Consider the following 23377-nt stretch of genomic DNA (forward strand, 5'->3'; position numbering starts at 1 on the left):
CTAGCCCAGCCTCATTCTTAACTCTGGGTTGTTTGTAAGCCGGATGCTTGTCCCTTGGCTCTCCCTCTTGCAGAATACACTCCGAACGTGCCGGTCTGGGCCTTGCGCCTCCTTCCCGCCGTGTCCGGCGCACTCGCGGTGCCCTTGTCCTACCAGATCCTGGTGGAGATGCGCTTCTCGCATGTTGTCGCCTTGGGAGCCGCCGTCCTCATCTTATTGGGTGAGTCAAGACCCACGGCCCTTGTTCTTCCCACAAACTACGTTATCATCGGCATATTGGAGTTCTGTAACAGACATGGTCAGGGCACTGAGATTCACTTTAGAGAGAGCAAGCGGGATAGAAATGGTAATACCAGAATGATGATAATAATTGTCTGGAGCCGTTTTGCCATCACAGAGATAAAAGTAGGATATAATAATAATAATAATAATAATAATAATAATAATAATAATAATAATAATAGAAACCCAGCATTTATATCTCATTTGCTGTGTCATACTCTGTCTTTGTGTCAATAATAATAATAATAATAATAGTAGTAGTAGTAATCCAGCATTTATATCTCGTCTGGCTTTGTGTCAATAATAATAATAATAATAATAATAATAATAATAATAGAAACCCAGCATTTATATCTCATTTGCTGTGTCATACTCTGTCTTTGTGTCAATAATAATAATAATAATAGTAATCCGGCATTTATATCTTGTTTGGCATTGTGTCAATAATAATAATAATAATAATAATAATAATAATAATAATAATAATAATAGAAACCCAGCATTTATATCTCATTTGCTGTGTCATACTCTGTCTTTGTGTCAATAATAATAATAATAATAGAAATCCAGCATTTATATCTCGTTTGCTATGTCATACTCTTTGTATCAGTAATAATAATAATAATAGAAATCCATCATTTACATCTCCTTTGCTGCATCATACTCTGTCCTTGTGTCAATAATAATAATAATAATAGAAATCCAGCATTTATATCTCGTTTGCTATGTCATACTCTTTGTATCAGTAATAATAATAATAATAGAAATCCATCATTTACATCTCCTTTGCTGCATCATACTCTGTCCTTGTGTCAATAATAATAATAATAATAGAAATCCAGCATTTATATCTCGTTTGCTATGTCATACTCTTTGTATCAGTAATAATAATAATAATAATAATAATAATAGAAATCCAGCATTTATATCTCATTTGCTGTGTCATACTCTGTCCTTGTGTCAATAATAATAATAATAATAATAATAATAATAATAGAAATCCAGCATTTATATCTCATTTGCTATGTCATACTCTGTCCTTGTGTCAATAATAATAATAATAGAAATCCAGCATTTATATCTCATTTGCTGTGTCATACTCTGTCCTTGTGTCAATAATAAAAATAATAATAATAATTGAAATCCATCATTTATATCTCATTTGCTGTGTCATACTCTGTCCTTGTGTCAATAATAATAGAAATCCAGCATTTTTATCTCGTTTGCTGTCATACTCTTTGTGTCAATAATAATAATAATAATAATAATAATAATGATGGATTTCTATTATTATTATTTTATTATGACACAGCAAATACGAAATCCAGCATATCTATTTCTTTGTGTCAATAATAATAATAATAGAAATCCATCATTTACATCTTGTTTGCGTCATACTCTGTCCTCGTGTCAATAATAATAATAGTAATAATAGTAATCCAGCATTTATATCTCGTTTGCTGTGTCATACTCTGTCTTTGTGTCAATAATAATAATAATAATAATTTAATAATAATAGAAATCCAGCATATGTATCCCATTTGCTGTGTCATACTGTCTGTGTCAATAACAATAATAATAATATAATAATAATAGAAATCCAGCATATGTATCCCGTTTGCTGTGTCATACTGTCTTTGTGTCAATAACAATAATAATAATATAATAATAATAGAAATCCAGCATATGTATCCCGTTTGCTGTGTCATACTCTGTCTTTGTGTCAATAATAATAATATAATAATAATAATAGAAATCCAGCATATGTATCCCATTTGCTGTGTCATACTCTGTCTTTGTGTCAATAATAATAATAATAATATAATAATAATAGAAATCCAGCATATGTATCCCGTTTGCTGTGTCATACTCTGTCTTTGTGTCAATAATAATAATAATATAATAATAATAATAGAAATCCAGCATATGTATCCCGTTTGCTGTGTCATACTCTGTCTTTGTGTCAATAATAATATAATAATAATAATAATAGAAATCCAGCATATGTATCCCGTTTGCTGTGTCATACTCTGTCTTTGTGTCAATAATAATAATAATATAATAATAATAATAGAAATCCAGCATATGTATCCCGTTTGCTGTGTCATACTCTGTCTTTGTGTCAATAATAATAATAATAATATGCAACTGCAACAGGTTGCCATTTGGCACAAAGAGGAGAACGAACCGGTTATATTGTAAGCTGCTTTGTAGAGAGAAAAAGCGGGCTGCAAATAAAAGTAACAACAACAATAACAATAGTCTGGAGCCACTTTGTCCTCTCCTGGCAATCTCTGTGTCTCCTTGTAGAGAACTCCTTGATCACTCAGTCCAGGCTGATGCTGCTCGAGTCCGTCCTGATCTTCTTCATCCTTTTGGCCCTCTTGTCCTACCTGAAGTTCCACAATTCCCAAAGGTAAAGAGCACCTGGGGACTGGGATTTTATTATCTACCAGCTTGGGTCCCTGGCATTGCCCGGGTGATTTGAAAAAGTCAGTTAATGGTACAAAACGCATAAGGTTGTGGGTGAACTACAACTCCCATCATGCCAGGTTCACCCCAGAAACTCCATCAGGACTTAAAGTTTGTGATGTTGGGCACATTTGCCCTGGACACCCCAGACACACACACACATATTTTCACTTTTATTATGTGTATATATTTAATTTTGTTTTTTGTTATTTCAGCCCCTTTTCTGCAAGATGGTGGTTCTGGCTTTTGCTCACCGGACTTTGCTGCTCCTGTGCTGTTGGGTAAGCCAGCCTTAATGTAATAATATTAACAACAACAACAAAAACAACAACTACTACTGCTACTTTATTTTTAATAATAATAATAATAATAATAATAACAACTACTACTACTACTACTACTACTTTATTTTTATATCCCGCCTCCATCTCCCCGAAGGGATGGCTTAAATACAACAACACCAGCCTTAATGTAGTAATAATAATAATAATAATAATAATAATACATCACACAGTCCTAAACGCTTGGAAAGTGTTCGACTTGTGATTTTGTGATATGAAATCCAGCATAGACATCTCGTTTGCTGTGTCATACTCTTTGTGTCAATAATAATAATAATAATAATAATAGATACATAGCTACTTTGAGTTTCCTTTGTGAGAGATAAAGCAGAGTATAAATAATAATAATAATAATAATAATAATAATAATAATAATAATATACATTGCCGCTTTGAGTCTCCTTCAGGAGAGATAAAGCAAGGAGTAAATAAATGTAATAATAATAATAATAATAATAACAATAATACGTAGCAACTTTAAGACTCCTTCGGGAGAGATAAAGCAGTGCATAAATAAACATAATAGTAATAATAATTATAATAATAGTAATAGATATATAGCTGCTTTGGGTCTCAGTTGGGAAACAAAGTGGGGTACAAATAAATAAAATAATAATAATAATAATAATAATAATAATAATAATAATAATAATAATGCCTCAAGGACCACCTGCCAGCAGCAAAGAACTGGTGGGATCACAAACCTGCAAAAGTATTGGAAAATGAACATGCAAAGATACTGTGGGACTTCCGAATCCAGACTGACAAAGTTCTGGAACACAACACACCAGACATCACAGTTGTGGAAAAGAACAAGGTTTGGGTCATTGATGTCGCCATCCCAGGTGACAGTCGCATAGATGAAAAACAACAGGAAAAACTCAGCCGCTGTCAGGACCTCAAGATTGAGCTTCAAAGACTCTGGCAGAAACCAGTGCAGGTGGTCCCGGTGGTGATGGGCACACCGAGTGCTGTGCCAAAAGATCTCAGCCGGCATTTGGAAACAATAGACATTGACAAAATCACCATCTGCCAACTGCAAAAGGCCACCCTACTGGGATCTGCACACATCATCAGAAAATACATCACACAGTCCTAGATACTTGGGAAGTGTTCGACTTGTGGTTTTGCGAAACGAAATCCAGCATGTCTTTCTTGTTTGCTGTGCCATACAACGTCGTTGTGTTGATAATAATAATAATAATACATTACACAGTCCTAAACGCTTGGGAAGTGTTCGACTTGTGATTTTGTGATATGAAATCCAGCATAGACATCTCGTTTGCTGTGTCATACTCTGTCTTTGTGTCAATAATAATAATAATTTTATTTCTTATCTGCCTCTCCCCGAAATGTTTGTAAACAATACATGTTACTGGAACTTATATGCTTATTCCGCCTGACTGAACGCTTTGTCCTCAGGGTGAAATACATGGGCTTCTTCACGTACGGCCTGATTCTTGCCGTCGGAGGAGTCCATGCCTGGCAGCTGATCGGTGACCAGACCTTGTCCAGCGTATGTATCCCAATGTCTTATATTATCTATAATAATAATAATAATAATAATAATAATAATAATAATAATAATAATAATAATAATAATAATAATGTGTTTATTTATATCCCGCCTCCATCTCCCCCGAAGGGGTCTCGGGGTGGCTCACAGAGATATCAAAAAGAAAACAATCATAGTATACAATTCATCAATAAACAAAACATGCACCGGTTATAAAATCTGAACATTAACCTATGAAATAAAAACGCACTTAATAAAACATAAAATTAAAACCAGCGAGGTTACAATAATAGAAAGCTAAATTGTAAGTTGTAAAGTTACAACTTTACAAGTTGTAAACTCAAGATAGATTTTATAAGTTGTAAACTCAAGATAACCGGAGTTGCTTCTGGAGTGAGAGAATTGGCCGTCTGCAAGGACGTTGCCCAGGGGACGTTGCCCAAATGTATTGATGCTTTTACCATCCTTGTGGGAGGCTTCTCTCCTGTCCCCGCATGGAGCTGGGGCTGACAGAGGGAGCTCATCCAAACTCTCCCCGGATGGGATTCGAACCTGGCAGCCTTCAGGTCAGCAACCCAACCTTCAAGTCACGAGGCTTTTATCCCCTAAGCCACCGGAGGCTCAAGAAGGATGACAAAGTGGCTCCAGACTATTGTTATTGTTGTTGTTTTTATTTGCCTCTCACTTCTCTCCACTTTTGTTCTGTACGTGAAAGACCCATGGTCTAAAAGTATTAAATAAACCGAGTGAGCAGAATGTATAAAGGGAAATCCGAGGCTCATCAGCATCTCTGTGTCATTGAAATCAGGCAAGCCCCCACTCTTTCAGACTTTAGGAAAGATCTAAAAACATGGCTCTTCCGATGTGCTTTCGGAGAGTAACTGTTACATGCTTTTGTTACGCCCCCATTATTTATCCTCTAGACTGTCTGCTATCTTTTCCTTAGTTCCCTGTGGTTTTATTCTTATCCGTTTTCTTATCCTTTTCTCACCCCGAGTTTTAACTGAGTGTCAGTGCGGCCTGCCCTGTTATACTGCTCTTTGGATTTTGTGTTGTACTGTATATGATTCTTTATTGTATTGTTGTAATTGTATTATGATATGTTGTTTTTATATTGTGTTATATTGTATTTTTCCCGGGCATGGCCCCATGTAAGCCGCCCCGAGTCCCCATTGGGGAGATGGTGGCGGGGTATAAATAAAGTTTTATTATTATTATTATTATTGTTTCCTCAAATGCGGAGGTGACAATGCGGTGCCATGCCATTCTGTTTCCAGGCCTCCCTCCTGGGCCACTGCGGGGCCCGAGTGCTGGCGCTGGTGCTGCTCCCGGCGGGCGCCTACCTGTCCTTCTTCTACCTCCACCTGGCCTTGCTCTACCGCTCGGGGCCCCACGACCAGATCATGAGCAGCGCCTTCCAGGCCAGCTTGGAGGTGAGGCTGTAATGACGTATGAACTTTTGGTTTAATTGTGTGTTTGTGCTTTAAAAGGGTAAGTATTACAGTTATTGCATCTCAGCACTCAGGGGCTGGTTGCCATGGAGAAGTAGGCGGAGCCAACTGTCGTTTTGTTGAAAAAAGTGCAGAGTTTAAAAAAGGGATTCAGTCTGTGCTCTGAGGAGGCACAGGGAAGATTGATCCTAGGCTGAGGGGAACAGGGAGACTCAATTGTTCATTTTGAGTCGGTTTAAAATAAGTTTAATGACTTATTTAATGTAGTCTGTGTCCTGGTAAGGAACAGAGAATCTGTGATTGTATATCGCAGGGTGACTTCGGTTTAAAAGTAGTAGAAGGAAGAAGTTCTAACTACAGTAGAGTCTCACTTATCCAAGCTAAACAGGCTGGCAGAAGCTTGGATAAGCGAATATCTTGGATAATAAGGCGGGATTAAGGAAAAGCCTATTAAACATCAAATTAGGTTATGATTTGTTGTCGAAGGCTTTCATGGCCGGGATCACAGAGTTGTTGTATGTCTTTCGGGCTGTATGGCCATGTTCCAGAAGTATTCTCTCCTGACGTTTCGCCCACATCTATGGCAGGCATCCTCAGATACCTCCCAACCTCTGAGGATGCCTGCCATAGATGTGGGCGAAACGTCAGGAGAGAATACTTCTGGAACATGGCCATACAGCCCGAAAGACATACAACAACCCTACCGTATGATTTTACAAGTTAAGCACCAGAACATCATGTTATACAACAAATTTGACAGAAAAAGTAGTTCAATACGTAGTAATGTATATTATTATTATTATTATTATATTAGCATAGCACAATATTAGCATTATGTATTACTATACAGTAGAGTCTCACTTATCCAAGCTAAATGGGCCGGCAGAAGCTTGGATAAGCGAATATCTTGGATAATAAGGAGGGATTAAGGAAAAGCCTATTAAACACCAAATTAGGTTATGATTTTACTAATTAATCACCAAAACATCATGTTAGACAACTAATTTGACAGAAAAAGTAGTTCAATACACAGTAATGCTATGTAGTAATTACTGTATTTACTAATTTAGCACCAAAATATCACGATATATTGAAAACATTGACTACAAAAATGGCTTGGATTATCCAGAAGCTTGGATAAACGAGACTCTACTGTACTTTAAGTAAAAGAAGGGACACTTTAGGGAGTTTGACTCATTTCATTCTAGTAGTGTAACTGTTAATAAAAGTGCCTCTAAGGAGAAACAACATTGTAACCACTAAGCCAGGGGTCCCCAAACTTTTTAAGCAGAGGCCGGTCCACAATCCTTCAGACTGTTGAGGGGCCAAATTATCATTTGAAAAAAAATGCAAACAAATTCCTATGCACACTGCACATGTCTTATTTGTAGTTCAACAACAACAACAACAACGAAAGAACAATACAATATTTAAAAATGAAAACAATTTTAACCAACATAAACCTATTAGGATTTCAATGGAAAGTGTGGGCCTGCTACTGGCCAATGAGATTGTCAAGTTAATTAGGATTGTTGTTGTTGTTGTTTTGTGCCTTCAAGTCATGTCAGACTTTGGCCGAGCCTAAGTCTAAAATTAATTATTTATTTACTGCATTTATTTATTACATTTATATCCCACCCTTCTCACCCCGAAGGGGACTCAGAGCAGCTGTATGTACATACAATATATTGTATTATTAGCATAGCACAATATTAGCATTATATATTATATATACTATACCACTATACTGTAATATTATATGTAATATATAACATATAATTAATATTATTATATGGTATTATTATTAGTGTTATATTGTATTACATTATAATATTATTATCAATATTATATGTACATACAATATATTGTATTATTAGCATAGCACAATATTAGCATTATATATTACTATATTGAACTATACCACTATACTGTAATATTATATGTAATATATAACATATAATTAATATTATTATATGGTATTATTATTAGTGTTATATTGTATTACATTATAATATTATTATCAATATTATATGTACATACAATATATTATATTATTAGCATAGCACAATATTAGCATTATATATTACTATATTGAACTATACCACTATACTGTAATATTATATGTAATATATAACATATAATTAATATTATTATATGGTATTATTATTAGTGTTATATTGTATTACATTATAACATTATTATCAATATTATATGTACATACAATATATTATATTATTAGCATAGCACAATATTAGCATTAAATATTACTATATTGAACTATATCACTATACTATTATATAATATGTAATGTATAACATACAATTAATATTATTATATGGTATTACAGTAGAGTCTCACTTATCCAACACTCACTTATCCAACATTCTGGATTATCCAACGCATTTTTGTAGTCAATGTTTTCAAAATATCGTGATATTTTGGTGCTAAATTCCTAAATACAGTAATTACAACATAACATTACTGCGTATTGAACTGCTTTTTCTGTCAAATTTGTTGTATAACATGTTTTGGTGCTTAATTTGTAAAATCATAACCTAATTTGATGTTTAATAGGCTTTTCCTTAATGTCTCCTTATTATCCAACATATTCGCTTATCCAACATTCTGCCGGCCCGTTTATGTTGGATAAGTGAGACTCTACTGTACTATTAGTATTATATTGTATAACATAAGAGAATTATTAATATTATATGTATATACAATATATTATATTATTAAAACTGATTTAAAAATATTATATTATAAAACTGAGGGCGGGGGCCAGGTAAATGACCTTGGAGGGCCGCATCCGGCCCCCGGGCCTTAGTTTGGGGACCCTTGCACTAAGCTCTGTGCCTGAATAAACTTGCTATTGTTATTGTTCCTCCATCACCGGCCCTTTCCTCTTTGGTTCCTCCTCCCAGGGGGGTCTCTCCCGGGTCACGCGGGGTCAGCCGCTGGAGGTGGCCTACGGCTCCCAGGTCACGCTGCGCAACGTCCTGGGCAAACCCTTGCCCTGCTGGCTCCATTCGCACAAGAACACCTACCCCATCAGGTATTTTATTTATTTACAGTATTTCTATCCCGCTCTTTCTCACTCAGGGCGGATCACAATGCACATCTACCTGCCAAACATTCAGTGCCATTATTTCTCAAGTAAATTTTTATTGTGAAACCTCTTTTCAAAAAAAAAAATACATTAAAAAGTGGGGGAACAATCATAGGGATAGGAAAGTAGGAAAGGATAGAACTACTCTATGGGTCTATCTACTCTGTACTATGTGTCTGTTTCCAGGGATAATGGGGTACGGGGAACCGGGGGGGGGGGGGGTAAGGGGTTTCGTCAACTTCCAATCTCCTCCTTTGCGGTCTATACTTTTCGCATCATTAATATTCACTGTGGCTTCCCCTACTCTTGTCTAGACCTTGCTTTATATCATTCTTACTTTCTCTTCTAGATCGTTATTATCATTTTCATTTTCCTCTGCAACATATATTTCTTTAATGGTGACCAGTCTGTTTTTTTGCATTTCATTCCTTGGAAGTGTTTTAGTGTTTGAGTCAGTACATCCATGTTCATAATATCCATTATCTTCAAAATCCATTGATCTATGGTTGGTTTCTCCTTTGATCTCCACACCTTGGCGAAATTGATCCTGGCCGCCATTAGACATACAACATATCTAGACAGACACAGAGGCAATTTAACATTTCCCAGCTTCCGGCTTCATTAGGGTATGCACCGTCCACTTGTGACACCGAGTCCTTGATGGAGTACTTCCTCATTCTTCTGCACACTGCTGGAAGGTTTTTTAATGGTGCCATAAGTTAGTTAAATTAGCATCCCCACATAAAGTGGTACCTTTTTATTTTACTCAACAGATGCAACTGTCTTTCGAGTTGCTTAGGTCCATCCACACACACACACACACATATATATATCAGGCATGGGCAAACTTGGGCCCTGCTGGTGTTTTGGACTTCAACTCCCACAATTCCTGGCCTCAGGCCCTTTCCTTTTCCCCCTCAGCCGCTTAAGCGGCTGAGGGGGAAAAGGAAGGGGCCTGAGGCCAGGAATTGTGGGAGTTGAAGTCCAAAACACCAACAGGGCCCAAGTTTGCCCATGCCTGATATATATATATATATATATATATATATATATATATATATATATATATACACATACACACACACACACACACACACACACACACACACACACACATATACATGTACAGTAGAGTCTCATTTATCCAAGCCTCGCTTATCCAAGCCTCTGGATTATCCAAGCCATTTTTGTAGTCGATTTTTTCCAGTATATTGTGATATTTTGGTGCTAACTTCGTAAACACAGTAATTACAACACAACATTACTGCGTATTGAACTACTTTTTCTGCCATGATGTTTTGGTGCTTCATTTGTAAAATCATAACCTAATTTGATGTTTAATAGGCTTTTCCTTAATCCCTCCTTATTATCCAACATATTCAATTATCCAACGTTCTGCTGGCCCGTTTATGTTGAATAAGTGAGACTCTACTGTAATTACAACATAACATTCCTGCGTGTTGAACTACTTTTCCTGTCAAATTTGTTGTCTAACATGATGTTTTGGTGCTTAATTTGTAAAATCATAACCTAATTTGATGTTTAATAGGCTTTTCCTTAATCCCTCCTTATTATCCCACATATTTGCTTATCCAAGCTTCTGCCGGCCTGTTTAGCTTGGATAAGTGAGACTCTACTGTATATGTTCATTTTTGTTGTCGTATTATTCCTATTGGGAGCATTTCTATTTTTTATTTATCGGGGATTTACTTAGCCATTTTTTGTTTCCAGCACTTTTTTTAATTAAAATGTTTTAAAAACTTGGTTAGATGTGTGTTTCGTTGTAATGTTGGATTGGTTATATTATAATCTGTTATAGACGTGGACTTATGTCTGGGTTTCGGTTGGGTTGTCTATTTGTTTTTGTTTAGATAATTTTGACGTTGAATGTTTGCTGTTTTTTGTTGGAAACCGTCCTGAGTCCCCTCGAGGAGATAGGGCGGGATATAAAAAAAAATTATTATTATTATTATTATTATTATTATTATTATTATTATTATTATTATTATTATTATTTTATTGTATGACACAGCAAACAAGATAGACATGCTGGATTTCGTATCACAAAATCACAAGTCGAACACTTCCCAAGTGTCTAGGACTGTGTGATGTATTATTATTATTATTATTATTATTATTATTATTATTATTATTTTATTATGACACAGCAAACAAGATAGACATGCTGGATTTCGTGTCACAAAATCACAAGTCGAACACTTTCCAAGTGTCTAGGACTGTGTGATGTATTATTATTGTTATTATTATTATTTTATTATTATATTATGACACAGCAAACAAGATAGATCTGCTGGATTTCGTATCACAAAATCACAAGTCGAACACTTCCCAAGTGTCTAGGACTGTGTGATGTATTTTCGGATGATGCGTGCAGATCCCAGTAGGGTGGCCTTTTGAAGTTGTTATTATTATTATTATTATTATTATTATTATTATTATTAAATGAGAGCCCTAATATATTATCATAATATTATATTACGGTTGGGGCTTCTATGAGAGCCTTATACAACAACAACAACATCATCAACAACAACAACAACAACAATAATAATAACAACAAATCCAGCATATCTATCTTGTTTGCTGTGTCATATAATAATAATAATAATAATAATAATAATAATAATAATAATAATAATAATAATAATAATAATGATGATGTGATTGTTTTGCCTGTCTCCCAGTCTTGACGTGTGCGCTGTGTCTCCCGCTTCCTCCTTCCCGGGCAGGTATGAAGACGGGCGGGGCAGCTCCCACCAGCAGCAGGTGACCTGCTACCCCTTCAAAGACGTCAACAACTGGTGGATCGTCAAGGACCCCGGGACGTGAGTTTGACACTTGCGCTTTCAGTTTTGGGCAATGGCCTGCCATTGGAAAGGGAGAGGAGTGTGGCATCAAGTGTGGCATCAAAGCCCCCAAACAAAGTCCAGACTTAGGGTCAACTTTAGAAGTCTTCTCATTTCCGGAGCTAAGTCCGGTTTGCATTTCGTAGGATCCTAGAGTCGGAAGGGGCCTCTAAAGTCCATCCAGCCTGACCCCGTTCTTGCAGGAAAAGCATCATCCAGGCAACCCTGACAAATGGCCACCCAGCCTCTGCTTAAAAGCCTCCAAAGAAGGCGCCTCCATGGAACACTGAGGCAGAGAGTTCCGCTGTTGAACAGTCTGGAAGTTGTTGCCTGTTTTCCGGGCTGTCTGGCCATGTTCTAGAAGTATTCTCTCCTGACGTTTCGCCCACATCTAGGGCAGGCATCCTCAGAGGTGGTGAAACAATCAGGGCCAGCTAACACCACACACCTCACAACCTCTGAGGATGCCTGCCATAGATGTGGGCGAAACGTCAGGAGAGAATACTTCTAGAACATGATCATACAGCCCGGAAAACATGCAACAACCCTGTGATCCCGGCCATGAAAGCCTTTGACAACACAATAATAATAATAATAATAATAATAATAATAATAATAATAATAATAATAAAATAACAACAGCCCGGAAAACATACAACAACCCTGTGATCCCGGCCATGAAAGCCTTCGACAACATATAGTTTGGAAGTTCTTCCTGATGTTCTTTTTCTGACCCAGAAGGTTAGCAAGAGAACAAGGCCTGGTCCCGCTCCCTTTGGGTCTCTTTTTGGGTCGGAGATGATGATTATGACCACGATAATAGTGATGACGATGTCAGGGGCCCTTTGATTGAATTTTTATAATTGTGCATGTTTTTTGTCTATTGTTGTGTTTTATATTGCTATTGTTTTTATTCGGGCTCGGCCCCATGTCAGCCGCCCTGAGTCCCCTTTGGGGAGATAGAGGCGGGGTATAAAAATAAAGTTGTTATTATTATTATTATTATTATTTGATTGTGCTTTTCCTGCATGGCAGGGGGTTGGACTACATGGCCATGTATTTAGTTATTTTTATTTATTTACAGTATTTATATTTCTATTCCGCCCTTCTTTCTCACCCCGAAGGGGACTCAGGGCGGATCACATTATATACATATAAGGCAAACATTCAATGCCCATAAACACATAGTACCGAGACAGAGACAGACGCAGAGGCAATTTAACCTTCTCCTGAGGGATGTTCCATTCTGGCCACAGGGGGGAGCAGCTGCTTCATCATCCACTGTGACCGCACTTCCTCATTCCAACATCGTAAATTAGTTAAATTTGCCTCCCCACTTTGTAAGTGGTACCTTATTTCCTACTTGATGGATGCAGCTATCTTTCGGGTTGCTAGGTCAGCAACGAGCAGGGACTATTTTTATTTTATTTTATTTTTAATTGACGGGTGCTCACCTCGAACTCATGACCTCAAGGTCAGAGTGATTTATTGCAGCAGGCTGCTCACCAGCCTGCGCCACAGCCTGTATTACAATAGAGTCTCACTTATCCAACATTCTGGATTATCCAATGCATTTTTGTAGTCAATGTTTTCAATACATTGTGATATTTTGGTGCTAAATTTGTAAATACAGTAATTGCTACATAGCATGACTGCGTATTGAACTACTTTTTCTGTCAAATTTGTTGTATAACATGATGTTTTGGTGCTTAATTTGTAAAACCATAAACGAATTTGATGTTTAATAGGCTTTTCCTTAATCCCTCCTTATTATCCAACATATTCACTTATCCAACGTTCTGCCGGCCCTTTTATGTTGGATAAGTGAGACTCTACTGTATTCTATGATTCTTTGACGTTGATAAGTGATGACAATGGTGATAATGCTGGCCATGATGGTCATAATGATAGTGATAATAATGACATTGATAAGGATGACAATATTACTAATGATATTGATAATGATACTAATGATAATGATAATAATGATGGTGACAGTGATAATAATGACGATGATAATAATGATGACAACGATAATGATGATGGTAATAAGACCAGATGGCCCATGTGGTCTCTTCCAACTCTATTCTATGATTCTATAATGGTTATGATGATTATAATAATGATGATAATAACAATAATGATGCCGAAGCCCTGGAGAGGCCCATTTGCCACATATCCTGGACGAGGCAAGGCCAAAGGGACCCTGTGTGCTTCTATTATTATTATTATTATTATTATTATTATTATTATTATTACAGTAGAGCCCCGGTCATCCAAGATAAAGGGGCGGGCCCCATCTCGGATGACCAAATAGCTCGGATAGGGGCCGGCCGAGGGAGATCCGGAGCTCGGTTAACCGGGGCTCTACTTTATTATTATTATTATTATTATTATTATTATTATTATTATTATTATTATTATTATTATGACACAGCAAACAAGATAGACATGCTGGATTTCATATCACAAAATCACAAGTCGAACTCTTCCCAAGTGCCTAGGACTGTGTGATGTATTTTCGGATGATGCTGCAGATCCCAGTAGGGTGGCCTTTTGCAGCTGGCAGATCGTAATTTTGTCAATGTCTGTTGTTTCCAAATGCCGGCTGAGATCTTTTGGCATGGCACCCAGTGGTGACATCAATGATCCAAATCTTTTTCTCTTCCACAACTGTGATGTCTGGTGTGTTGTGTTCCAGAACTTTGTCAGTCTGGATTCGGAAGTCCCACGGTATCTTTGCGTGCTCATTTTCCAAGACTTTTGCAGGTTTGTGATCCCACCAGTTCTTTGCTGCTGGGAGGTGGGACTTGAGGCATAAGTTCCAATGAATCATTTGGGCCACATAGTTGTGCCTCTGTTTGTAGTCTGTCTGTGCGATTTTCTTACAGCAGCTGAGGATATGATCAGTGGTTTTGTCGGTTTCCCTGCAGATAATATTATTATAATATATTATATATATTTAGTATTATATATATATATATATATATCATCATCATTCATACCCCACCTTTCTCCCCGCTGGGACTCACTTTCTCTCTTCCGAACGCCGGCTTCTTTGGTGGCACTGAATCCCGCTTTCTTGCCAGGCAGCAGCTGGTGGTGAGCAACCCTCCTCGCCCCGTGCGCCACGGAGACCTCGTACAGCTCGTCCACGGCATCACCACACGCTTCCTCAACACGTACGTACGTCGTGCATTTCAAGTCGTACCAAATAGAACGACAGACATTTAGATATGGGCCCGGGCTGTGGCGCAGGCGGGAGAGCAAGCCAGCTGCAATTAACTGCAATGAATCACTCTGACCAGGAGGTCATGAGTTCAAGGCCCGCTCGGAGCCTATGTTTGTCTTTGTCTTTGTTCTATGTTAAAAGGCATTGAATGTTTGCCTTATATGCGTAATGTGATCCGCCCTGAGTCCCCTTCGGGGTGAGAAAGAAGGGCGGGATAGAAATGCTGTAAATGAATAAATGAATATGTATGTATGGGATCTCGTGAGTGCTTCTGTCTCTTTATAGAGAGGGGTTGAGTCAGCCAGTGTGTCTTACTGATGACATATATCGGCAGGTGACTATATAAGGAGGATACAAAAATCAATTTCTCTCTCCCCTGTGTGACTCTGCGAGTATCTGCCTGTGTTGTGTCTGACTATCTGAAGACTGGTTTTTTGCAAGTACAAGGAATGGGACACAGGGCTATTATTATTCTTGGTGAGGAGGTCCAAATAAAGCAGAAGAGAGGAGCTGCCAAGACTTCCCTTGATCCGAATACTCTTCTCCTTTGGATGCAGCCCAGAGTCCCATTGGTTTTTTTAGCTGCGGCATCACACTCTTGGCTCATGTCCTGTCGGCTTGTGGTCATTCCAGGCACGACGTGGCCGCCCCGCTCAGCCCTCACGCGCAGGAAATCTCCGGCTACATTGACTACAACGTCTCCATGCCGTCCCAGAACCTCTGGCGCCTGGTGAGCGAACGGGCGAAGGCCACGGAGTTGCGGCATGAAGCGGAAGAACTGGCCTTTGTTCATGACGAATCTCATCCCTGTTCCAGGAAATCGTGAACCGGGAATCCGATGCCGACGTCTGGAAAACGATCCTCTCCGAAGTGCGGCTGGTCCACCTCAACACCTCCGCGGTGCTCAAGGTAAAGCGTTGGGACTCACTGCTGCCTGTTTCTAATAATGATAACAACTGCCACCAATTTGTGATGAATTTATAACGCTGCCACCAGTTTGTAAAGCGACTAAGAACGACCAAGGTTCTCCCAGGCAGGGGGAATCTTTTTATCCCACCCGCTGCCCCAAATTTGTAAAGAATTAATAACCACTGCTACCAATATGGGAAAATGCAACCACCAAAGACTCAGAGAGGAGACCTTTAAAAAAATTCTTTTTATTCACTTTAGATGGTAACGCAACTTCTATATATATATAAAAGAGTGATGGATTCCTGGCGACCGCGAAAACAACAAAACTAAACACCCCACAACCTCGAAAATTGACAACATGACCCCTCATCCACGCCTCTAGGTTGATACAACAAAAAGAAAAGAAAAATAAAGTCCTAATTAGAGGGAGAGGAAGAATTGTTTTTATCCAATTGCTGCCAGTTAGAAGGCTAAACTCCGTACACTTGGTCTCCTAGCAACCCACTCAGCCCAGGGGACAGTCAGAGTTAGGTCTCACTTAGGCCTCTTCCACACTGCCTATAAAATACAGATTATCAGATTTTAACTGGATTATATGGCAGTGTAGACTCAAGGCCCTTCCACACAGCTATATAACCCATATAATCTTATATTATCTGCTTTAACTGGATTATCTGGACTCCACACCTTTACCCTTTACCTTAACTATCACCAATTCCTCAATACTTTATTTCCCATACCACCAGACTTCGCCACAGCAACACGTGGCAGGGCACAGCTAGTGGTTTATAATATATGCGACAGAGGCTTAGATGTTTGAGAAACAAGAACAAGTTTATTCAGGCACGGAGCTTAGTGGTTACGATATTGTTTCTCACTTAGAGGCACTTTTATTAACAGTTACAATACTAGAATGAGGCAAGGCAAACTCCCCAAAGTGTCATTTCTTTCACCCAAAGTAGTTAGAACTTCATCCTCTGCTACTTTTAAACCGCAGTCACCGCTGTGATATACGATCACAGATTCTCTGTTCCTTACCAGGACACAGGCGACATTAAATAAGTCACCAAACTTATTTTACACCGACTCAAAATGAACAATTGAGTCTCCCTGATCCCCTCAATCTGGGATCAATCTTCCCTGTGCCTCATCAGAGCACAGACTGAATCACTTTTTAAAACTCTGCACTCTAGTTTTTATACCCAACACTTTTGAGCACGTGCAAGTGAGACTTTGTCAGGCACTTTTCTGTTTTCTCTCGCTCTCATTCTGGGTCTGGCAGGACACTTTTGTAGACCGGCTTCAGAGGGGCCTTCTGGCAACATGTCTTTGGGCTACTATCTGATATAGGTCTCATATATGATATTTGCGTCTGCTTCTCTCCTTTGCAGCTGAGCGGGGCCTCCCTCCCGCCGTGGGGCTACCGGCAGCTGGAGGTGGTGGGGGAGAAGGCCTCCAAGGGGCACCACCCCAGCATGCTCTGGAACGTGGAGGAGCACCGCTATGGCAAAAGTGAGTCTGGAACCCGAGCTGAACCAAGGCCAGGCCTGGGCCAACTTCGGCCCTCCCTCCAGGCGTTTTGGACTCCAACTCCCACAATTCCTAACAGCCGGTAGGCTGTTAGGAATTGTGGGAGTTGGAGTCCAAAACACCTGGAGGGAGGGCCGAAGTTGGCCCAGGTAATGTTTAGATTCAAAATTCACTTTCGAAGCCATTATCTATCAGTGGTTCCCAACCTTTTCTTGACCAGAAACCACTCTCCGACATTAGTACCAAAAGGGTTACGAATCAGTTTTTGGTCAGCTTTGGTAATTTGGGGTGCTGATTCGGAACAGTGTAGTAACATTGAAGTCCCGGACCATATTTTAGTTCTTGGAGACCATTGTGTTAGAAGTTGTAGATATAAATAAATAAATAGAAGCTTTACCACAGTTTCTGAACCAAGATATACCCTGCAGTATAATAAAAGTGTCACTCAGGCTTGTGTATCAAGTAACAGTATCTTTACTTCAGTTCAAAAGATCAAACAGGGCAACAATATATACAGCAGTCTCTCTGAATTCACACAGAGAACAGAGAGAATAAACAGTTTTTAAATATGCCTCATTTCCTTAAATAATCTGGCTTCGGAGAGTTGGCAGCCATTTCTTTCCTGACTGTTTCCAGTCAGCGCTCTCTCCGAGGTGAAAGTGGCAGTTAAATCCATTTGTCTCAGCAGCAAGCTAGAGACAGCAGCCAATCGGAATTCTGGCTCTTGGCTGGCTCAGCCAATCCGCTGTTGACACATTCCTTTCTAGTCAACCCATTACATCATGGACTCTCTTTACAAATCTTCAACCTATATAGACCAGGAATGAAACGTTTTTCAAATTTTTGTGACATAGTGTTATTTTATATATATATATAATATAATATATATATAATATAATATAATATAATATAATATATATATAATATTATATTATATTATATTATATATATATGTAAAAGGATTCCCATAAGCCTCAGCAACGCGTGGCTGGTTAAAGCTAGTGTGTGTGTGTATATATATATATATATACACACACACACACACACACACACTTATATATATATATATATATATATACACACACACACACTAGCTTTGCCCAGCCACGTGTTGCTGTGGCTTATGGGAATCCTTTGTTGGCCAGGTGGAATAGCAGTGAATAGCCTTGCAGTCTCAAAGCCTGGCCGCTTTCTGGAGTAGCTGGAGCTGTTTATTGTATGAACGTAGAGACATGGATGAGGGGTTGTGCTGCCAAGTTTAGTGTTTCTGGGATGTGTAGTTTTGTTGTTTTGTCCTAGGCCGAAATTTCATTACTCTTATATATATATAATATCTATATGTATAAAAGAGTGATGGCATCACGACGACCCACAAAACAACAAAACTACAGGCCCCCCAACCTCGAAATTTGACAACACAACCCATCATCCACGCCTCTAGGTTGATACAACAAAAAGAAAAGAAAAATAAAGTCCTAATTTGAGAGAGAGGAATAATTGCTTTTTATCCAATTGCTGCCAGTTAGAAGGCTAAGCTCCTCCAACTTGGTCTCCTAGCAACCCAATTAAAAAATAATAAAAAACACTAAAAATTAATACAATAAAATACTATAATAACAGAAAATAACTAAAAATAATACAAGAAAATAAAATATAATAAATAAAATATAACTTACAATAAAATAAAAAAATGCAAATAACATCAAATAAAAATTACACAACAATTTTTAACCAATACCACCACCACTATGCCACAGCAACGCGTGGCTGGGCACAGCTAGTAATATAATATAATATAATGGCTTTTAACTTTGAATATGTTTTGGGGGATTTTAACTGACTTTTTTTTACTGTTTGTGTTTAAATTATTATAAGTGTCTTATTTAACTTGCAGCCTAATAAAGCTCATATGTAGTATCAAGGTTTGTGGTTTGGTTCGGTATGGTGATGGTGGCCTAAGGGCTAATCAATAAAATGTATTCATTTATATTTCAAATTCTGTGCTAATGCTTTTACGTCAAAGTTGTTTAGAAGACCCCCTTTGAGGAGAGAAAGCAGGCTATAAATATAATAATAAATATAATAAATATAATAATAATAAATATAAGAAATATAATAATAATAATAATTATAATAATAATAATAAATGTAATAATAATAATAAATGTAATAATAATAAATATAATAATATTTGTTGGCCTCTTTTCCAGGCCAAGAGCCGAAGGAGCGTGAGGCGGAGCTGCATTCTCCGACGCAGACCAGCATCGGGCAGAACCTCTCCTTCCTGGCCAAGTTCATGGAGCTGCAGGTAAATAAACGGTCCCTTTGGGGTGCATTTTGGGGCAGAGCGGCTTCATTGTTAACATAAACCCAAAGACATGAATGACACATTAATGCAGGGGTCCCCAAACGTTTAAAGCAGAGGGCCGGTCCACAATCCTTCAGACTGTGGAGGGGCCAGATTATCATTTGGAGGAAAAATTTGTAGTGCAAAACAACAACATCAATGAAAGAACAATACAATATTTAAAAATGAAAACAATTGTAACCAGCATAAACCTATCAGGATTTCAATGGGAAGTGTGGGCCTGCTTCTGGCCATTTAGATAGTCAGGTTAGTTAGGATTGTTGTTGTTGTTGTTGTGTGCCTTCAAGTCATTTCAGACTTTGGGAGAGCCTAAGTCTAAAATTAATTAATTATTCATTGACTACATTTATTTATTACATTTATATACCGCTCTTCTCACCCTGAAGGGGACTCATAGCAGCTGTATAATATAATACAATATATTATATTACAGTAGAGTCTCACTTATCCAACATTCGCTTATCCAACGTTCTGGATTATCCAACGCATTTTTGTAGTCAATGTTTTCATTACATCATGATATTTTGGTGCTAAATTCGTAAAGACAGTAATTACTACATAGCATTACTGCGTATTGAACTACTTTTTCTGTCAAATTTATTGTATAACATGATGTTTGGGTGCTTAATTTGTAAAATCATAACCTAATTTAATGTTTAATAGGCTTTTCCTTAATCCCTCCTTATTATCCAACATATTTGCTTATCCAACATTCTGCCGGCCCGTTTATGTTGGATAAGTGAGACTCTACTGTATTAGCATAGCACAATACTAGCATTATATATTACTATATTGAACTATACCACTATACTGTAATATTATATGTAATATATCACATACAATGTGTTGTCGAAGGCTTTCATGGCCGGGATCACAGGGTTGTTGTATGTCTTTCGGGCTGTGTGGCCATGTTCCAGAAGCATTCTCTCCTGACGTTTCGCCCACATCTATGGCAGGCATCCTCAGAGGATGCCTGCCATAGATGTGGGCGAAACGTCAGGAGAGAATGCTTCTGGAACATGGCCACACAGCCCGAAAGACATACAACAACCCCATATCACATACAATTAATATTATTATATGGTATTATTATTAATATTATATTGTATAACATTATAATATTATTATCAATATTATATGTATATACAATATAATATATTATTAAAACGGATATAAAAATATTATATTATAAAACTGAGGGCAGGGGCCAGGTAAATGACCTTGGAGGGCCGCATCCGGCCCCCGGGCCTTAGTTTGGGGACCCCTGCATGAATGAACGCTTGTTTGCAATGATATACCGTAGTGGCTCAAGTCTAATGCGCCATCGACGAGATCCGCAAAAGGTGAGCATTAGATTCGACTCAATGTGATCAGTCTTAACTTCTGTCCGCTTTCTTTGTCTTTCCCAGTGGAAGATCCTGACGCTGAAGAACGAGGAGGCGGAGCACAAGTACAGCTCCTCCCCTTTGGACTGGGTCACCATGGAGACCAACATCGCCTACTGGTTCCAGGCCTCCTCCGGGGTAAGTCACCACGGGGTCAGCCGTGCCAAGTAATGCAAAACCCGGTCTGTTTACATGCTGCTCAATGAGAAATGTGCTCCGGATATTCCGCAATATCTGCCATGTTCTGCATTGGAACACGTCACAGCATATTGCAATGGGGGCCATTAGATCGATTATGCAGAGCAGACCAAAGTCACAGGGGTGTTTGGATAATGATAATTATAGGGTGACTATGTCTTTTGTGGCCAAATTTGGTGTGATCTGGTCCAGAGGTTTTGTTGTTTACTCCATAATGATACACCCTAATTTCAGTGCCACCGACAAAAAGATGCACCCCATTTTTAGCTTGTTGTATGTTTCGTTTCGACCGTTCGAATACACAAAATGAACGATGACATTTTCGTAGGAAACGAGAGGCGACACGAAAACGAAAGCCGCACCGTCATCGTGCTTGCTTTCGTTTTCCGTTTGTTTCTGTCCCGTAACAATAAGCAGGTACTGACAGAGGGCTTATAGCTGATGTGTACCAATGGGTGTTTACGTTTTATATATATATATATAAAAGAAGGATCTGGGAATCTAACCTGAGCCTGAGAGAAATGGCTCCACATTAGATCTGATCTGTGGAAATGGGGGTTAATGTAATAATATTATTAATAACAATAGTACTCTGGGAAGATCCAAACGTTTTAATAGTTGGAGGGCTAAAAGGGACCAAAATGCCCTCCGTGTGTGGCGATTTTCACCATTTTAGCCCAAAAACCAAGGAGAGGATGAGCCTCCAATGGCATGAAAATTTTCGTCTTTTTTGTTAGCCAGACGAAAATTCGTGTCGTATAGGCGGCCTACGAAATACGAAAATGAGATGAAGTGAATGACGAACAGCAATTCCGCACGAATGCACAACTTTACGATCTATATCTCAATCTGTCGTAGAATCCCCGAGTTGGAGTCCAATCTCCTCTAGATATGCATGTATGTCTGTATCTATACCAATGTATTGATCAATGATAGAATTGGAGAAGCAGAAGCACTACCTGTCTATATCTGTATCTCTTGTCTTCTGTATTTCCTCCATTGTAAGAGGCCACCGATCAGTCGCACCCTAATTTCAGTTCCGCCAACAAAAATATATAAGACTCCAGATGGTGCCCCATCTCTCGTTCTCTGGCCTCAGAACGGCCGTGGGTGAACGGCCGTAGTGGTCGGTCAGGGCAGGTGTCCTCATCCGTGACGCTGCCTCCCCCCCCCTCCCCCCCCAGGCCCAGATCCACCTCCTGGGCAACGTGGCCATCTGGACCTCCGCCAACGTGGCCGCGGCCTCCTACGTGGCCCTCTTCCTGTGGTACCTCCTCCGGCGGAGGCGGGGCATCCGTGACATACCCGACGGTAAGCGCCATCACAAGTTATCTTGTTAGGACAAAGTTGTCCTTCGCTGACACATTTACGAGCATGTAAGAAAGGTCAGTTGCTTTGGGATGAGAGGATTGTGTATGTTTTATGACCTTGTGTATTTATGTGTCTTGGGGAATCCTCTCACAAGGCATATCTCTACAGCAGGGGTCCTCAAACTTTTTAAGCAGAGGTCCAACTGGTTCACGGTCCAAGGCATATCTCTACAAACTTTTTAAGCGGAGGGCTGGTTCACGGTCCTTCAAACTCCTGGGGGGCCAGACTACGATGAAATAGTCCAAAATTAGGGTTGTTGTTGTTGTGTGCCTTCAAGTCATTTCAGACTTAGGTCAACCCTGTCTAAAGTTTAGGACAGAGGCCAGGTCAATGACCTTAGTTT

General features: G+C 38.7%; 2 protein-coding genes across 11 annotated transcripts in view; one reads left to right on the forward strand and one right to left on the reverse strand.

Annotated features, from left to right (window-relative positions):
• Positions 1 to 23377, forward strand: part of pomt1 (protein O-mannosyltransferase 1) — a 39205-nt gene that overhangs the window by 12320 nt on the left and 3508 nt on the right. For 5 of the 10 annotated variants that reach the window (XM_062959038.1, XM_062959036.1, XM_062959034.1 and 2 more), the window contains exons 5-18: positions 74 to 220; positions 2593 to 2698; positions 2970 to 3035; positions 4518 to 4611; positions 5889 to 6044; positions 8987 to 9117; positions 11922 to 12017; positions 15128 to 15220; positions 15904 to 16000; positions 16087 to 16179; positions 17574 to 17694; positions 19923 to 20020; positions 21490 to 21603; positions 22848 to 22974. In XM_062959038.1, coding sequence (XP_062815108.1) covers positions 74 to 220; positions 2593 to 2698; positions 2970 to 3035; positions 4518 to 4611; positions 5889 to 6044; positions 8987 to 9117; positions 11922 to 12017; positions 15128 to 15220; positions 15904 to 16000; positions 16087 to 16179; positions 17574 to 17694; positions 19923 to 20020; positions 21490 to 21603; positions 22848 to 22974 — 1539 coding nt within the window. Of the gene's footprint in view, positions 1 to 73; positions 221 to 2592; positions 2699 to 2969; positions 3036 to 4517; positions 4612 to 5888; positions 6045 to 8986; positions 9118 to 11921; positions 12018 to 15127; positions 15221 to 15903; positions 16001 to 16086; positions 16180 to 17573; positions 17695 to 19922; positions 20021 to 21489; positions 21604 to 22400; positions 22630 to 22847; positions 22975 to 23377 lie in introns of those variants that run through there. The other 5 variants (XM_062959040.1, XR_010000064.1, XM_062959039.1 and 2 more) reach the window with 5 other exon arrangements.
• uck1 (uridine-cytidine kinase 1) overlaps positions 9117 to 23377 on the reverse strand; it is a 29683-nt gene continuing 15422 nt past the window's right edge. Inside the window, exon 7 of the mRNA XM_062959052.1 lies at positions 9117 to 9862. Within this exon, the coding sequence (XP_062815122.1) occupies positions 9729 to 9862 (134 nt within the window). The 3' untranslated portion in view covers positions 9117 to 9728. The remainder of the gene's footprint in view (positions 9863 to 23377) is intronic.

Source organism: Anolis carolinensis, unplaced genomic scaffold, assembly GCF_035594765.1.
Source record: "Anolis carolinensis isolate JA03-04 unplaced genomic scaffold, rAnoCar3.1.pri scaffold_7, whole genome shotgun sequence".
NCBI lineage: Eukaryota > Metazoa > Chordata > Lepidosauria > Squamata > Dactyloidae > Anolis > Anolis carolinensis.